The sequence below is a fragment of the Bubalus kerabau genome, chromosome 10 (assembly GCF_029407905.1).
Source record: "Bubalus kerabau isolate K-KA32 ecotype Philippines breed swamp buffalo chromosome 10, PCC_UOA_SB_1v2, whole genome shotgun sequence".
NCBI lineage: Eukaryota > Metazoa > Chordata > Mammalia > Artiodactyla > Bovidae > Bubalus > Bubalus kerabau.
In genome coordinates, this window is record NC_073633.1 from 29,840,741 (window position 1) to 29,859,531 (window position 18,791).

General features: G+C 39.8%; 1 gene segment (V, D, J or C); it reads right to left on the reverse strand.

The window, feature by feature from the left end:
* Positions 1-8,129: 8,129 nt before the first annotated feature.
* Positions 8,130-11,747, reverse strand: LOC129620476 (T cell receptor delta variable 1-like; the record flags this gene model as incomplete). The annotated part of the segment is given in 3 exon segments: positions 8,130-8,158; positions 11,197-11,481; positions 11,699-11,747. Coding segments are annotated over 3 exon segments (363 nt in total), but the record flags the coding sequence as incomplete, so codon positions are not given.
* Between the last annotated feature and the right edge of the window lie 7,044 nt (positions 11,748-18,791).

The following is an 18,791-nucleotide window of genomic DNA, read 5'->3' on the forward strand; positions in this document are numbered from 1 at the left end:
AAACTAGTATAATGTCACCATCACTGAGACATCCAGCCTCCCTGTCTTAGATTCAAGTGCTTCTCCATACCCAAACTTTCTCTTAAGGAGCCCTCTGAGGTGGTATACTCTGGAAGACAATAAAAGTTTGGGACACTTTTCACAATTAGAAAAGTTATGTCTCACTTCTCAAAGATTAAAAGAAATGGAACAATAAAACCTGTAGCATAGGGTTTTAACACTTAAATTAGATAATGGATTGTAAATTCATCCCATGCCTTACTATATTATAGTAAGTTCAATAAATATCAACTTTCTTTACTCTACTAAAGCCTACCTTTCCTTCAAAGTCCACTTTGTGACCTACTTTCCCCGCCCCCCCACCCCGCACATCAGTTCAGTAATGGAAGCTTCCAGGATATTTACTTAATCACTTCCTTTCCTGGAGATAGTCATTATTTTTCCTTATCCTTTTGGTGTCATGTACATCTAGCTACATTGATACACTCAGGCTGAAAGCACATGGATGGAAGAGATGAGGTTTGATCTTGGTTTCTGTAAAAACAGTAAAATCAAGGTAATATTGCATGTTTACTACCTATTGGATATAATATTTCTGATTTGGAGCTCTAAGATTTTGCTATTCTTATTAGCTATTTTCTCTTCTTATTGATTTATGCGCTTTTAATATATCCTGCATTTGAGTCCTTTTTCAGGACTGTGTATTGCATACATAGCCTTCCAGTTGAGCCTTGACTTTTCCCTCTCTTTGCAGTTATTTTTAACAAACAAAAACAATTTTAAAATATACTTTCGAGGGAGGAGCCATGATGGTGGAGGAGTAGGACGGGGAGAACACTTTCTCCCCCACAAATTCATCAAAAGAGCATTTAAACATCGAGTAAATTCCACAAAACAACTTCTGAATGCCGGCAGAGGACATCAGGCACCCAGAAAAGCAACCCAACTCTTCTAAAGGAGGTAGGAAAAAATATAAAAGACAAAAAAAGAGACAAAGGAGGGAGGGATGGAGTTCCGTCCCGGGAAGGGAGTCTTAAAAAGAGAGAAGTTTCTAAACACCAGGAAACCCTCTCACTGCCGAATCTGTGCCGAGCTTTGGGAGCACAGAGGGCAACATAAAAGGGAGAAAAAATAAATAAACAATTAAAACTCGCAGATTGCGAGCCCTACAGTAACTCCCCCAGCGGAGAAGCAGCGCAGAGGCCTGCACATGCCATTAGCAAGCGGGGGCTGGGCAGGGAGGCGTGGCGTGGGCTACATCACTTAGAGTTAGAATCTGGCCTAAATACCCTGAGCGCTATCTGAGCGAAATAATTTGGGCTAGCAAACCAGACTGTCGGATATCTACCACGCGAAAAGCTAGCCCTAACCTAAGACACCGCCAGGCCTGCGCAGGGAACAAAGGACTGAACAGAGATAGCCGGCTGCAGACCTTCTCCCTCCGGTGACAGGCAGCCAGAGCCGGAAGGGGGCAATCGCAGCCCCAGAGAGACATTATCTATAAAACTGTAAGCAGGCTTCTTTGCTAACTAAAACTTCTTGGGGGTCTGGACGGTCAACATCTGCCTGAGAAGGTGCTCTGGTTTTACACCCAGATAACTGAGTGGTGGGGAGGCCATAAGTCGCAGCATTGGCACTCGCCAAACACCTCATCACCTGAGCTGCTCGGATCTGGGAAGAGCACAAAACGCAGGCCCAACCGAGTCTGCGCCTCTGAGGACTACCCGAGTGCCTGAACCTGAGCGGCTTGGACCTGGGAGGTGCATGCTGCCCAGGGCGGGCCTCGGATTGTTCCCGGCAGAACAACCTAGAGCCCAAGCAGTGTGGGCAGGGAGGCTACACGTACCGTGAGCGGGGCAGACCCAGTGTGGCTGAGGCACTGCGAGTGCAGCCAGTGTTATTTGTTTGCAGCGTCCCTCCCTCCCTCCCCACAGCGCGGCTGAACAAGTGAGCCTTAAAAAAAAAAAAAAAAAAAAAGTGTCCTCCACCGTCCCCTTTGTGTCAGAGCGGAAACCAGACACTGAAGAGACCAGCAAACAGAAGAAGCTATAACAGAGGGAAAAGCCTTGAAAGCTACAGGCAATAGATTAAAACCCTGTGGTTAGAACTGAATACATAGGAAGGGGCCTATAGATCTTGAGAAATTTAAGTCGGACCAAGGAACTAGCCAAAAATGAACTGAACCCACAATACTCACAACAAAACCAGAGAAAGTCCTAGATATATTTTTACTATTTTTACAATCATTCTTTCTTTCTTTTTTTTTTAATTTTTTAAAAAAAATTTAAGTCCTCTATTGTTCCTTTAATTTTCATTTTTATCACCTATTACTTTGCAAAAAAAAAATACCCTATTTTTTTTTCTTCTTCAGCAAACTTCATATATATATATATATATATATATATATTTTATAATTTTTTCACCTTGGTTTTTTTTGTTTTTCTTCTTTTCTTTAACATTGTAGTTTTGAAATTCCAAACTCTACTCTAGATTTTTAATTTTAGCTTTTTGGTATATGTTATCAATTTTGTACCTATACTTTTTTTTTTTATAATTTCTGTGACGTTTTTTTCTCTTTCTCTTCTTCTTTTATATAACATTGTATATCTGAAATTCCAAACTCTAGATTTTTAATTTATGCTTTTTGATATTTGATACCAATTTTGTACCTGTATTTTCTTTATAATTTTTGCGACATTGCTTTTGTTTGTTTGTTTGTTTTCTCTCTTTATTTTTCTTCTTCTTTTTTTTTTAACATCGTATTTTTGAAATTCCAAACTCTACTCTAGATTTTTAATTTTGCTTTTATGTACCTTTAAGTACCAATTTTAAGGTACCAATTTTGTACCTTTAAGAACCCAATCTTCAGTACCCATTTTTCACTAGGGAGCGAGATTACTGGCTTGACTGCTCTCTCTCCCTTTGGACTCTCCTTTTTCTCCACCAGGTCGCCTGTGTCTCCTCCCTAACCCCTTTCTACTCTACCCAACTCTGTCAATTTCTGTGTGTTCCAGACGGTGGAGAACACTTAGGGAACTGATTACTGGCTGGATCTGTCTCCCTCCTTTTCATTCCCCCCTTTTATCCTTCTGGCCACCTCTGTCTCCTTCCTCCTTCTCTTCTCTGTATAATTCCATGAACATCTCTGAGCGGTCCAGTTGTGGATTGCACATAAGGAAGTGACTACTGGCTAGCCCACTCTCTCCACTATTGATTCCACCTCATCTCATTTGGGTCACCTCTAACTCCCTCCTCCCTCTTCTCTTCTCCATGTAACGCTGTGAACCTCTCTGAGTGACCCTCACAGTAGAGAAACTTTTCATCTTTAACGTAGATGTTTTATCAATGGTGCTGTATAGATGGAGAAGTTTTGAAACTACTGTAAAAATAACACCAATAACTGGAAGCAGGAGGCTTAAGTCCAAACCCTGACTCCAGGGAACTCCTGACTCCAAGGAACATTAATTGACAGGAGCTCATCAAACGCCTCCATACCAACACTGAAACCAAGCACCACCCAAGGGCCAACAAGTTCCAGAGCAAGACATACCAAGCAAATTCTCCAGCAACAAAGGAACACAGCCCTCAGCTTCAAGATACAGGCTGCCCAAAGTCACCCCCAAACCATAGACATCTCATAACTCATTACTGGACATTTCATTGCACTCCAGAGAGAAGAAATACAGCTCCACCCACCAGAACACCGACACAAGCTTCCCTAAACAGGAAACCTTGACAAGCCACCTATACAAACCCACACACAGTGAGGAAACGCCACAATAAAGAGAACTCCACAAACTGCCAGAATACAGAAAGGACATCCCAAACTCAGCAAGTTAAACAAGATGAAGAGACAGAGGAATACCCAGCAGATAAAGGAACAGGATAAATGCCCACCAAACCAAACAAAAGAGGAAGAGATAGGGAATCTACCTGATAAAGAATTCCGAATAATGATAGTGAAATTGATCCAAAATCTTGAAATTAAAATGGAATCATAGATAAATAGCCTGGAGGCAAGGATTGAGAAGATGCAAGAAAGGTTTCACAAGGATATAAATGAAATAAAAAAGAGTCAATATATAATGAATAATGCAATATATTAAATTAAAAACATGCTGGAGGCAACAAAAGGTAGAATAACAGAGGCAGAAGATAGGATTAGTGAATTAGAAGATAGAATGGTAGAAATTAATGAATCAGAGAGAATAAAAGAAAAACGAATTAAAAGAAATGAGGACAATCTCAGAGACCTCCAGGACAATATTAAACGCTACAACATTTGAATCATAGGGGTCCCAGAAGTAGAAGACAAAAAGAAAGACCATGAGAAAATACTTGAGGAGATAATAGTTGAAAACTTCCCTAAAATGGGGAAGGAAATAATCACTCAAGTCCAAGAAACCCAGAGAGTCCCAAACAGGATAAACCCAAGGCGAAACACCCCAAGACACATATTAATCAAATTAACAAAGATCAAACACAAAGAACAAATATTAAAAGCAGCAAGGGAAAAACAGCAAATAACACACAAGGGAATACCCATAAGGATAACAGCTGATCTTTCAATAGAAACTCTTCAAGCCAGGAGGGAATGGCAAGACATACTTAAAGTGATGAAAGAAAATAACCTACAGCCCAGATTATTGTACCCACAAATGATCTCATTCGAGTATGAAGGAGAAATCAAAAGCTTTTCAGACAAGCAAAAGCTGAGAGAATTCTGCACCACCAAACCAGCTCTCCAACAAATACTTAAGGATATTCTCTAGACAGGAAACACAAAAACAGTGTATAAATTTGAACCCAAAACAATAAAGTAAATGGCAACGGGATCATACTTATCAGTAATTACCTTAAACGTAAATGGGTTGAATGCCCCAACCAAAAGACAAAGACTGGCTGAATGGATACAAAAACAAGACCCCTACATATGTTGTCTACAAGGGACCCACCTCAAAACAGGGGACACATACAGACTGAAAGTGAAGGGCTGGAAAAAGATTTTCCATGCAAATAGGGACCAAAAGAAAGCAGGAGTAGCAATACTCATATCAGATAAAATAGACTTTAAAACAAAGACTGTGAAAAGAGACAAAGATGGTCACTACATAATGATCAAAGGATCAATCCAAGAAGAAGATATAACAATTATAAATATATATGCACCCAACACGGGAGCACCGCAATATGTAAGACAAATGCTAACAAGTATGAAAGGAGAAATTAACAATAACACAATAATAGTGGGAGACTTGAATACCCCACTCACACCTATGGATACATCAACTAAACAGAAAATTAACAAGGAAACACAAACTTTAAACGATACAATAGACCAGTTAGACCTAATTGATATCTATAGGACATTTCATCCCAAAACAATGAATTTCACCTTTTTCTCAAGTGCACATGGAACCTTCTCCAGGATAGATCACATCCTGGGCCATAAAGCTAGCCTTGGTAAATTCAAAAAAATAGAAATCATTCCAAGCATCTTTTCTGACCACAATGCAGTAAGATTAGATCTCAATTACAGGAGAAAAACTATTAAAAAATCCAACATATGGAGGCTGAACAACACGCTTCTGAATAACCAACAAATCACAGAAGAAATCAAAAAAGAAATTAAAATTTGCATAGAAACGAATGAAAATGAAAACACAACAACCCAAAACCTGTGGGACACGGTAAAAGCAGTCCTAAGGGGAAAGTTCATAGCAATACAGGCACACCTCAAGAAACAAGAAAAAAGTCAAATAAATAACCTAACTCTACACCTAAAGCAACTAGAAAAGGAAGAAATGAAGAACCCCAGGGTTAGTAGAAGGAAAGAAATCTTAAAACTTAGAGCAGAAATAAATGCAAAAGAAACAAAAGAGACCATAGCAAAAATCAACAAAACCAAAAGCTGGTTCTTTGAAAGGATAAATAAAATTGACAAACCATTAGCCAGACTCATCAAGAAACAAAGGGAGAAAAATCAAATCCATAAAATTAGAAATGAAAAGGGAGAGATCACGACAGACAACACAGAAATGCAAAGGATCATAAGAGACTACTATCAACAATTATATGCCAATAAAATGGACAACGTGGAAGAAATGGACAAATTCTTAGTAAAGTACAACTTTCCAAAACTGGACCAGGAAGAAATAGAAAATCTTAACAGACCCATTACAAGCACGGAAATTTGAAACTGTAATCAAAAATCTTCCAGCAAACAAAAGCCCAGGTCCAGACGGCTTCACAGCTGAATTCTACCAAAAATTTAGAGAAGAGCTAACACCTATCCTACTCAAACTCTTCCAGAAAATTGCAGAGGAAGGTAAACTTCCAAACTCATTCTATGAGGCCACCATCACCCTAATACCAAAACCTGACAAAGATCCCACAAAAAAAGAAAAGTACAGGCCAATATCACTGATGAACATAGATGCAAAAATCCTTAACAAAATTCTAGCAATCAGAATCCAACAACACATTAAAAAGATCATACACCATGACCAAGTGGGCTTTATCCCAGGGATGCAAGGATTCTTCAATATCCGCAAATCAATCAATGTAATACACCACATTAACAAATTGAAAAATAAAAACCATATGATTATCTCAATAGATGCAGAGACAGCCTTTGACAAAATTCAACATCCATTTATGATAAAAACTCTCCAGAAAGCAGGAATAGAAGGAACATACCTCAACATAATAAAGGCTATATATGACAAACCCACAGCAAACATTATCCTCAATGGTGAAAAATTGAAAGCATTTCCTCTAAGGTCAGGAACAAGACAAGGGTGCCCACTTTCACCATTACTATTCAACATAGTTTTGGAAGTTTTGGCCACAGCAATCAGAGCAGAAAAAGAAATAAAAAGAATCCAAATTGGAAAAGAAGAAGTAAAGCTCTCACTATTTGCAGATGACATGATCCTCTACATAGAAAACCCTAAAGACTCCACCAGAAAATTACTAGAACTAATCAATGACTATAGTAAAGTTGCAGGATATAAAACCAACACCCAGAAATCCCTTGCATTCCTATGCACTAATAATGAGAAAACAGAAAGAGAAATGAAGGAAACAATTCCATTCACCATTGCAATGGAAAGAATAAAATACTTAGGAATATATCTACCTAAAGAAACTAAAGACCTATATATAGAAAACTATAAAACACTGGTGAAAGAAATCAAAGAGGACACTAATAGATGGAGAAATATCCATGTTCATGGATTGGAAGAATCAATATAGTGAAAATGAGTATACTACCCAAAGCAATTTGTAGATTCAATGCAATCCCTATCAAGCTACCAACAGTATTCTTCACAGAGCTAGAACAAATAATTTCAGAATTTGTATGGAAATACAAAAAACCTCGAATAGCCAAAGCGATCTTGAGAAAGAAGAATGGAACTGGAGGAATCAACCTGCCTGACTTCAGGCTCTACTACAAAGCCACAGTTATCAAGACAGTATGGTACTGGCACAAAGACAGAAATAGAGATCAATGGAACAAAATAGAAAGCCCAGAGATAAATCCACGCACATATGGACGCCTTATCTTTGACAAAGGAGGCAAGAATATACAATGGATTAAAGACAATCTCTTTAACAAGTGGTGCTGGGAAATCTGGTCAACCACTTATAAAAGAATGAAACTAGAACACTTTCTAACACCATACACAAAAATAAACTCAAAATGGATTAAAGATCTAAACGTAAGACCAGAAACTATAAAACTCCTAGAGGAGAACATAGGCAAAACACTCTCTGACATACATCACAGCAGGATCCTCTATGACCCACCTCCCAGAATACTGGAAATAAAAGCAAAAATAAACAAATGGGACCTAATTAACCTTAAAAGCTTCTGCACATCAAAGGAAACTATTAGCAAGGTGAAAAGACAGCCTTCAGAATGGGAGAAAATAATAGCAAATGAAGCAACTGACAAACAACTAATCTCGAGAATATACAAGCAACTCCTACAGCTCAACTCCAGAAAAATAAATGACCCAATCAAAAAATGGGCCAAAGAACTAAATAGACATTTCTCCAAAGAAGACATACAGATGGCTAACAAACACATGAAAAGATGCTCAACATCACTCATTATCAGAGAAATGCAAATCAAAACCACTATGAGGTACCATTTCACACCAGTCAGAATGGCTGCGATCCAAAAGTCTACAAGTAATAAATGCTGGAGAGGGTGTGGAGAAAAGGGAACCCTCTTACACTGTTGGTGGGAATGCAAACTAGTACAGCCACTATGGAGTACAGTGTGGAGATTCCTTAAAACCTGGAAATAAAACTGCCTTATGATCCAGCAATCCCACTGCTGGGCATACACACTGAGGAAACCAGAAGGGAAAGAGACACGTGTACCCCAATGTTCATCGCGGCACTGTTTATAACAGCCAGAACATGGAAGCAACCTAGATGTCCATCAGCAGATGAATGGATAAGAAAGCTGTGGCACATAAACACAATGGAGTATTACTCAGCCATTAAAAAGAATACATTTGAATCAGTTCTAATGAGGTGGATGAAACTGGAGCCTATTATACAGAGTGAAGTAAGCCAGAAAGAAAAACACCAATATAGTATACTAATGCATATATATGGAATTTAGAAAGATGGTAACAATAACCCTGTATATGAGACAGCAAAAGAGACACTGATGTATAGAACAGTCTTATGGACTCTGTGGGAGAGGAAGAGGGTGTGAAGATGTGGGAGAATGGCATTGAAACATGTAAAATATCATGTATGAAATGAGCTGCCAGTCCAGGTTCAATGCACGATACTGGATGCTTGGGGATAGTGCACTGGGATGACCTAGAGGGATGATATGAGGAGGGAGGAGGGAGGAGGGTTCAGGATGGTGCACACAAGTATACCTGTGGCGGATTCATTTTGATATTTGGCAAAACTAATACAATTATTTAAAGTTTAAAAATAAAATAAAATTTAAAAATAATATATACTTTCATGCTCATAAGAAGCTCTTGAAACGTTTATGTGTTTGTTTTCTTTAGAAATGCTTGCCTTTTGTGTCTGTTATTGCCTGTGATAAGCCAGGTATCATTATTAATGATGTTTCCCAGAATACAGCATATCAATTTCCCCTGAGTATTAGTAAGAGTTTTACCCACTAAAATAGACATTGGATTTGTCTTCAATGCTTTGCAAACTTCTGCCAAAACCACAGAGGTGGACTTGCAGAATTCCTTATTCATCTTTATTACTTTCCATATAGCGTTGTTCCTGAATCAGGAGCTTGTTTTATATGAAGTTAAGTACAACAGTGAGTGGAGATTCTTTCTATGAGCAGAGATTATAGAATAGGTAATGCAGGAGCTAGTTATAAATACCAGTTACAACCTTGTGGCCATTTGCAGTAATGAAAAACATAATAGTTATGAAATTACTTTCATTTTATATGAATATATTTATGTATACATTATCCATTTTTAACTTCCATCTCCAGTTTTCCTGCCTGTAGTAGCATAAAATGTGCTGCTGCTGCTGCTAAGTCACTTCAGTCGTGTCCGACTCTGTGTGACCCCATAGACGGCAGCCCATCAGGCTCCCCCGTCCCTGGGATTCTCCACGCGAGAACACTGGAGTGGTTGCCATTTCCTTCTCCAATGCATGAAAGGGAAAAGTGAAAGTGAAGTCGCTCAGTAGTGTCTGACTCTTAGCGACCCCATTGACTGCAGCCTACCAGGCTCCTCCATCCATGGGATTTTCCAGGCAAGAGTACTGGAGTGGGGTGCCATTGCCTTCTCCAATAAAATGTGCTACTGCAAGTTAATTTTTATCTCTTTGTATCTCAGTAGTCAAGTTAAAGAATTCAATGGATCCTCTGATTCAGCTATCAGAGGAAAGAGCATCACCCCTAAATGGATAAATGAACTTGGTATTCTCTTTGAGGGAGATAGGTTGCTTTGGCTGATTGAAGAAATAATTACATCATGTTATCAGGAAGCATAATTTTCCTGTTGTCCTTATTAAAAAGTAGTGTTGTTCAAGGAGGTACTGATGAATACTTAGTTAACAAGGAGGGACGTTAACTAGTTAAGGTATTATGGTAGCTTTGTACTGTTTCACCTTAACTATCTGAAAATCTATTTCCTTGAATTTGCTTCCCTTTTTTGTTCTGGGTTAGGCTTGGCCATGAAAGAGATTTGTGTAAGTTTTGGAAGGTACTTGTGGTGAAGTAGCCATATTTTTATGTTCCGTGGGTTGGTGCAGAGCTCCAGGGACTGGCAATACATAATGTTGCTGATTATCTGATTGTTCAACTTATTATTGACTCATAACTCCTCTACCTGCCATCAGATCTCTTACTCATGTTCTCCTTGTGTTGGACCAAGTATGCATGTAGCATGATGGCAAATGGCATCCACTTCTCCTGAAGGCCACCCACCACTGTGCGATGAAGGAGGTAAGAGACGGACTAGTTTTAGTGTGACTTGTGGGTTCCGTTGTCCTCATACACTTCCATACATGTCACAGTTTCTCCATGCTTATGTCCACATCCAACTTTCCTTCACAAATGTTACTTTAGTTGACTTACAGTGAATTAAACTCAACTACAAATAAAACCATTTTTATTGACTCTTCCACCAGCTCTACCTGTTGCCTGTGTTCTAATCCTTATAACTTATCTCTTACTCTACATCACTGGTGGTTCTCTTTCTCTAATTGTGCCCCGACACAAAATCTGAGAGGAGAGGATTTAAGGAAATTATTTTCATGACGATTTCAGCTTCTAGACCTAGATTTGTGATGTGAGGATCTTTAGGTGAAACTGCCATTTTATATTCTTATGGGGCAAGTTTTCAAATTTAGACAACTTTACACATACTCTGGATGGTTGACTTAAAAGTCAAAAATTCAAGATGAGAATATAGCAGTAGAAAGTTACCCTGGACACCTGCTTCCAAATGACATGGAAGGAGCTTTCTTTTAGTATTAAATCTTCTGATCCAGACCACAGATGAAACAAGCACAGGACTATCATCTCTTGTCTGGGGTCTGCAGGTGTGTATTTTGGTGGTAGTCCTGCAGCGGGGGTGGGAGGGGGTCAGGTTGTGGGGGAGGGGGTCTTCTCTCTTATCCAGCTCAGGAGTTTTTGTTCAGCTTTTCCTATCACTTCAACCACTGTGAGTTCCCAGAGAGCACAGAAGTACTTTGCTGAGTCTTCCAGCTTTAAGGCTGAGATAATGAGGCTGATGGCTTTACGTGATCTCTGAAAATGTATTGAGTAGCGGCCATACCTTGCATTCGGGCTGTAAGAATTCTGACCAATAAGGTAAATCATCTCTCCACTGGGAAGTTGTTTGTACCAGAAAATGTTATAACTGTTCCAACTTGTCTCATACTGACAGTTCATGGTGGCTGACTCCCCAACTTGACTGGATATTTCTGGTTGGTCTTGAGTAACTTTCTGGGCCACACCAGATCCTGTGGAAAAAATCAGAAAACAGAGATGAAGCAGTGAATAAAACAGTGTAGGAATTGGACTCATTTAGGTCTCCAAAAAGAAAAACCAAACTGAAATCATAAGGTGCTTGCTTTTCCCCAGTCCCCCTTTCCTCCCCAAGTCCCTGTGAAGCACCGTGCTCCTGTGTGCCGTCCTTTCACCCTGAACACGCGCACCCATGCTTGGAAGCACCCCTACCAGAGAAGGTGAAGGCCAAGAGCACCCAGAGCAGACTGGAGAGTAGCATGAGGCACGGAATCCCCTGCTCAAATGTGCTCAGTTCTGCCTCAGCTGAGAGTTCAGTGTCTTTGAGTGCCCGGCAGCACATATACATAGTAACTGGTTCCTGTGTGATTCCTTCAAACAGGAAGTGGGGTTTGTCATGTTCATAGGTAACCATGGGGGAAAAAAGTGTGATTCACCACAAACCTTTACTTTGTCTATTTTTCTTTCACAATAATTAAGTTACACTGAATCTGAAAAAAGGGCTTCCCTGATAACTTAGTTGGTAAAGAATCTGCCTGCAATGCTGGAGACCCTGCTTCAGTTTGAGCCTGAAAGAGGACTTTGCAAAAGCAGTTATTAGTAAAGATTTGAGCTGAGGGGTATTGAAGAACAAACAAGTTGACATCCATTGATGATTATTCAACAGAAAAATTTTGCCATCCCATCTAAAGTAGGATTTGTTTTTAAAATTTTTATTGGAGCATACTTGATTTATAATGTAGTGTTACAGCAAAATGAAATGTCCATGGACAGAGGAATGGATAAACATGTGGCACATATGTACAATGAAATTATTGTTGTTCTTTAGTTGCCAGTCTTCTCAGACTCTGTGACCCATTAGGCTCCTTTGTTTGTGGAATTTCTCAAGCAAAAATACTGGAGTGGGGTGCCATTTCCTTCTCCCAGGGACTATACCTGACCCAGGGATCGAACCCACGTTTCCTGCTTGACAAGCAGATTCTTTACCACAGAGCTACCAGGAAAAACCCACAATGAAAGCACTCAGCCATGAAAAAGAACAAAATAATGCCATCTGCAGCAACATGAACAGACCTAAAATAAGATGTAGTATAAGCTATGAACCCTTCTTGTAATCTACTTACTTATTAGTCATTCATTTAGCCTATGCTTACATTTATCCATCCAGAATCTAAATACTCTTTTTAAAAATTCACAGACTTTGACCTTGGAGAAAGGCAGTCTTATCCAAAATTTTTAACGAAATTTTTTCTGGGTTTTAGAGCTCTAAAATATTGTTAAAATACAAATGATAGCCCGATACCTCAGCTTTCTATGCACTCTTTTTTATGCATAGCTCTGTGAAATTTTGTCACAGGTGTAGGTTTTTGTACCACCACTAAAATCATGATACAGAATTGTTCCGTCTCTCTAAAGATAACCATTTTCATGCCCTCCCCATCCCTGCAACTGGTGATGACCCCTAGCAGATGCTGATCTTTTCATCTCTATATTTTGTCTTTATAAGAACTCTATATAAGTAAACTCATACATTATGTATACAGTCATAAAAGTATGTTAAGTGTAATCATCTACCATGTAGTCTTCTGAGACTGACTTTTTTTTCACTCAGCATTGAGATCCATTTAGGCTATTGAGTGTATCAATACTCGTTTCTTTTAATCACAAGAGACTGTCTCTAAATTATGATGAATCAACTTAGGATTTTTGACTTTAAGGTTTAGAGAAAGTTATGTATGCATTTACTAGAAACCATACTTTGATTTTTGAATTTTTATCTTTCCCCATGCTAGCAACATGCTGTATTACATCCTCTGATGGTTCTTCGTAGCAACCATGAACTGAGCTCTCAGTCAGACCCAGGAACAGGAGGGTAAACAACCGATACACTTACAACCATTCTGTACCCATACAACCATTACATTTTTCACTTTCAGTATAATACCTTTAAGGTAGGCCAGGCAAAGCTCTGACTCACAGTAGGTTAAGTATATTAAATGCATTTTCCACTTACTGACATTTTCAACTTAAAATGGCTTATTGAGACTTAACCCTATTGCAAGTTGAAATAGATCTATAAATTATATTTTATTGTATGAATGTTCAGTTCAGTCACTCAGTCATGTCTGACTCTGTGACCCCATGGGCTGCAGCAGGCCAGGCTTTCCTGTCCATCACCAACCCTTGGAACTTACTCAAACTCATGTCCATAGAGTCGGTGATGCCATGCAACCATCTCATCCTCTGTCATCCCCTTCTCCTCCCGCCTTCAATCTTTCCCAGCATCAGGGTCTTTTCCAATGAATCAGCTCTTCCCATCAGGTGGCCAAAGTATTGGAGCTTCAGTTTCAACATCAATCCTTCCAATTAATATTCAGGACTGATTTCCTTTAGGACTGACTGGTTGGATCTCCTTGCAGTCCAAGGGACTCTCAAGAGTCTTCTCAAGCACCACAGTTCAAAAGCATCAATTCTTCAGCACTCAGCTTTCTGTATAGTCCAACTCTCACATCCACACATGACCACTGGAAAAACTATCACGTTGACTAGACGGACCTTTGTGGGCAAAGGAATGTCTCTACTTTTTAGTATGCTGTCTAGGTTGGTCATAGTTTTTCTTCCAAGGAGCAAGTGTCTTTTAATTTCATGGCTGCAGTCACCATCTGCAGTGATTTTGAAGCCCAATAAAATAAAGTCTGTCATTGTTTCTACTATTTCCCCATCTATTTGCCATGAAGTGATGGGACTGGATGCCATGATCTTAGTTTTCTGAATGCTGTTTTAAGCCAACTTTTCATTCTCCTCTTTCACTTTCATCAAGAGGCTTTTTAGTTCTTCTTCGCTTTCTGCCATAAGGGTGGTGTCATCTGCATATCTGAGGTTGTTGATATTTCTCCCGGCAATCTTGATTCTAGTTTGTGCTTCATTTAGTCCGTCATTTCTCATAATGTACTCTGCATATAAGTTAAATAAGCAGGGTGACAATATACAGCCTTGATGTACTCCTTTCCCGATTTGAATCAGTCCATGTCCAGTTCCATGTCTAGTTTTGTTGCTTCTTGACCCGCATACAGGTTCCTCAGGAGGGAGGTCAGGTGGTCTGATATTCCCATCTCTTTCAGAATTTCCCACAGTTTGTTGTGATCCACACAGTCAAAGGCTTTGGCATTGTCAATAAAGCAGAAGTAGATGTTTTTATAGAACTTTCTTCCTTTTTCCATGATCCAGTGGATGTTGGCAGTTTGATCTCTGGTTCTTCTGCCTTTTCTAAATCCAGCTTGAACATCTGGAAGTTCATGGTTCACATACTGTTGAAGCCTGGCTTGGAGAATTTTGAGCATTACTTTGCTAGCATGTGAGATGAGTGAAATTGTGCAGTAGTTTGAACATTCTTTGGCATTGCTTCTCTTTAGGATTGGAATGAAAACTGACCTTTTCCAGTCCTGTGGCCAATGCTGAGTTTTCAAAATTTGCTGGCATATTGAATGCAGCACTTTCCCAGTATCATCTTTTAGGATTTGAAATAGCTCAACTGGAATTCCATCACCTCCACCAAGTTTGTTCATAGTAATGCTTCCTAAGGCCCACTTGACTTCCTATTCCAGGATGTCAGGCTCTAGTTGAGTGATTATGGTTGTCTGTGTCATGAAGATCATTTCTTATATAGTTTTTCTGTGTATTCTTCCCACCTCTTTACATCTTCTCCTTCTGTTAGATCTATACCATTTATATCCTTTATTCTGTTCATCTTTGCATGAAATGTTCCCTTGGTATCTCTAATTTTCTTGAAGAGATTTCTAGTCTCTCCCATTCTATTGTTTTCCTCTATTTCTTTGCACTGATCACTGAGGAAGGCTTTTTTATCTCTCCTTGCTATTCTTTGGAACTCTGTGGGGCCAGTAAAATGACTATCAACAAAGTTTATTCAGATTTTATGAAAAATATTGGCATTTCTCAATTTTTAGAGGATGCAAACTGCACCTTTTCCCTGTTAGCTGAAATATAATTGTTTATACCACATGAATGGCAAGTTGTCACTTTCTCAAAAATATTTTAAAAGCTCCTTGTTTTGTGAATAGCCATTCTAGTTTCAGACATTACATTATAATAGAGATGTCCCCGTAGATACAAAAATGAATTACAAAGATATATAAAGACAACACTCTTTATGATACCACAGCAATGGAAACAATTGTTTATTAATGGAAAGGCAATTAATGACAGAATGTCTCAGAGTACTATATGGGCATTGTAAAGAATGAACTGGACCTCTTCCCAGGTGGCACAGTGGTAAATAATCTGCCTGCAGTGCTGGAGACAAAAAAGACCAGGTGTGATCCCTGGGTCAGGATGATCCCATGGAGGAGGAAATGGCAACCCACTCCAGTATTCTTGCCTGAAAAATCCCTTGGACAGAGGAGCCTGGCAGGCTACAGTTCTTGAGGCCTCACACAAAAGCCTTTGGAACAGGAGAATTATTTGTACTTTCCTCACTTGTAGGTTGAGACTAACACACTGGAACCAACATTTTATTGATACAAGGAAGAACCATGACAAATTGTTAGTGCTTCTCACTTTATTTCTGTATTGCAATTAGGATTCTTAGCAGCCATATAATTCTTCTCAGCCACATCAACCAATGAAGCACCACTTCCTTGTCCTCCTTTTTAACTTTTCTTTATGCATCTTCTCCCCTTTTCCTTCCCTTCATTTTCCTCATCTCTTACTGCTCTCTGACTCTCCTTCCAGATGACACTAGATTTGCTTTTGTGACTGCTCCCCCACTGTGTCCCCCCTTCTGGCCACCAGAGAAACACTGCACAGGTGCAGCCCCGTCTGTCCCAGTGTGCCTCTCTCAGGACGCAGTAGTACACAGCGGCGTCTCTCAGGGTGACCTGGGGCAGGACCAAGGTGCTGCACTTTCTGTCAGAAGCTGTGTTCAGCGAGGCCATGCTGCTGTTTCCGGTGCTTCATAAGCCATGAATGACATACTGTGGACTCTGATTGGGATTTTGCTGATATGAATGTATATAATCATTTCTACCAATGGTATAGTTATTACAAGGCAGGTTTACATCTTCTCCTTCAGCACAATCCATGGAGCTGGGCTGGGTGGTCTTAGCATCAGTCACATTCCCTATGGGGTTAAGAAATCAAATTAGCTCCAAAGCACAAATCAGTGTAATTCTATGGATCAAAGTCACAACCCTCCCATAACCCCTACTCCACTGTTCTGTTTATGTCCTGCAAAAAATATTATTGGTGTTCATTATTGGACTGCAAGGAGATCAAGCCAGTCAATCTAAAAGAAATGAACCCTAAATATTCATTGGAAGGACTGATGCTGAAACTGAAGCTCCAGTATTTTGTTTACTTGATGACAAGATCTGACTCATTGGAAAATATCCTGATTCTGAGAAAGATTGAAGGCAAAAGGAGAAGGGGGCGGTAGAGGATGAGATGGTTAAACAGCATTACCGTCTCAGTGGACATGAATTTGAGTGTACTCCAGAAGACAGTAGAGGACAGCAGAGCCTGGCATACTGCCATCCATGTACGTAAAAAGTTGTATACAAGTTAGTGACTGAACAACAACTTCGGTCTTAGAGACCGAAGATGTGGCAAGAATCAGAGATCCATTGGCTTTGTTCCATGGGTGGTTGGCTCAATAGACACAGAGATTTCCTACAATCTGCTTACTGCTAAGGACTCGTCCCGAATCATGGCCATTATTTAACCTGTCATGTAGATATCTGTCCTCTTTAGCAAATCCACAGATAATTTCTCAGTTCCATCATTATAATGCTGAATAAAGCACAGGGAGAGGAGTAGAGAGCAAATAACTTTGTGGCTCTTTGCCCTCAAGTCATCCCTTGTAGACAGAGAACACTCACCCAAGGTCAGAAACACAGTTACTCCAGTCACCAGCCTCATACTTCAAGGACAAGCTAGGACCACGGGCTCAGAGCTCAGGCTTGTGTCTGAGACTTGGCTTAAGGAGGTTCCAGAGAACAGAGGCAACAGCTGTTAGTAAAGACTTACAATGAGTGCAGATACCACTGTGTTGTTGCCAGAACCTTCTGAGCCAATGACCAAGCATTTCCTTATCTAGGTCTTCCTCCCCTGTTTTAGTCATGTCCCCAAAAGATGGTGAAACGTTCCCAGCTCACTGTGCAATCATCTGTGAAGTTTAATGTCTGGCTCTGGCAAAGGAACACCAATCACAGTGATGTGTCTATGCACAACCATTGGTCTATCATTTGTTTCCTAAGAAACTGGCTGATGCTCCAAGAAGCTTGTGGAATGCAGTATTTAATCCCAGAAAAATGCACTGAGCTCCGTGTTGTAAGATGATGAAAATTCCCATCCACGTTTCAGAAAATCTTTGGGAGATTCAAAAGTAGGATGTGGTCTGGGAGATGGAAAGATTAACACTGAGACTAAAAGCTACACATCCTGGAACTCAGAGCTCTTGTAAGTGTTCTTGGAAGCATGCATCTATCGCCATCTAGGTAGACATTTTTCATACATCTGTTCTTAATATACTAACTGATTGATATAGATGGTGTTTACCTCATCCTCCTTGAACAGTGGTCCTTAATCCTCATGTTCCCTATGCCAATGCTTGTGGCTGCTGTGCAGCAAGGATGCTAAGGCAGAGGAATAGACAGAAAGAAAGGCAAACCAAGTGGGGTTCGGGCAGAGAAGAGTATGAATGGTAAAAAAAAAAAAAAAAAAAAAAAAAAGCTGGAGTTGGGGAAAAAGATTTTAAGGAATAGAAAGGTGAAGGGATAATCAGAGCAGGGAAATGGGAAAGCAGTGTTTAGGGTGGTACATGGAAAGGGCTTAGGCTATTGGGCTAAGAGCCCCTGAATCCTTGACCACACACATTGAACAAGGGATAATAAAGCACAAGTTGTCTAAAGAAGATGAAAGCATATCATTTTTCCTTTTCTTGGCACATCAATGGAAAACAAGTTTCCCTTCCTTTCTCCCAGAAACAGTTTTCAGATGAAGCAGCCCCTTCTTGTGACTGAATAAAAGAACTGGAGAGCTAAACCCAGACTCAAAGTCAGCAAGCAAGTATTTGAAAAGTTCCTCAGGTTTGAAGGTAAATAATCTTCTCAGGTAACTCCCTGATGGTTCAGTTGGTAAAACCCACCTGCAGTGTTGGAGACCCTGGTTTGATTCCTGGATTGGGAAGATACACTAGAGAAGGGGTAGGCTACCCACTTCTGCCCTGGAGAAGTATGCTGCCCTGGAGAATTCCATGGACTACGGTCCATGGGTTCACAAAGAGTCAGAC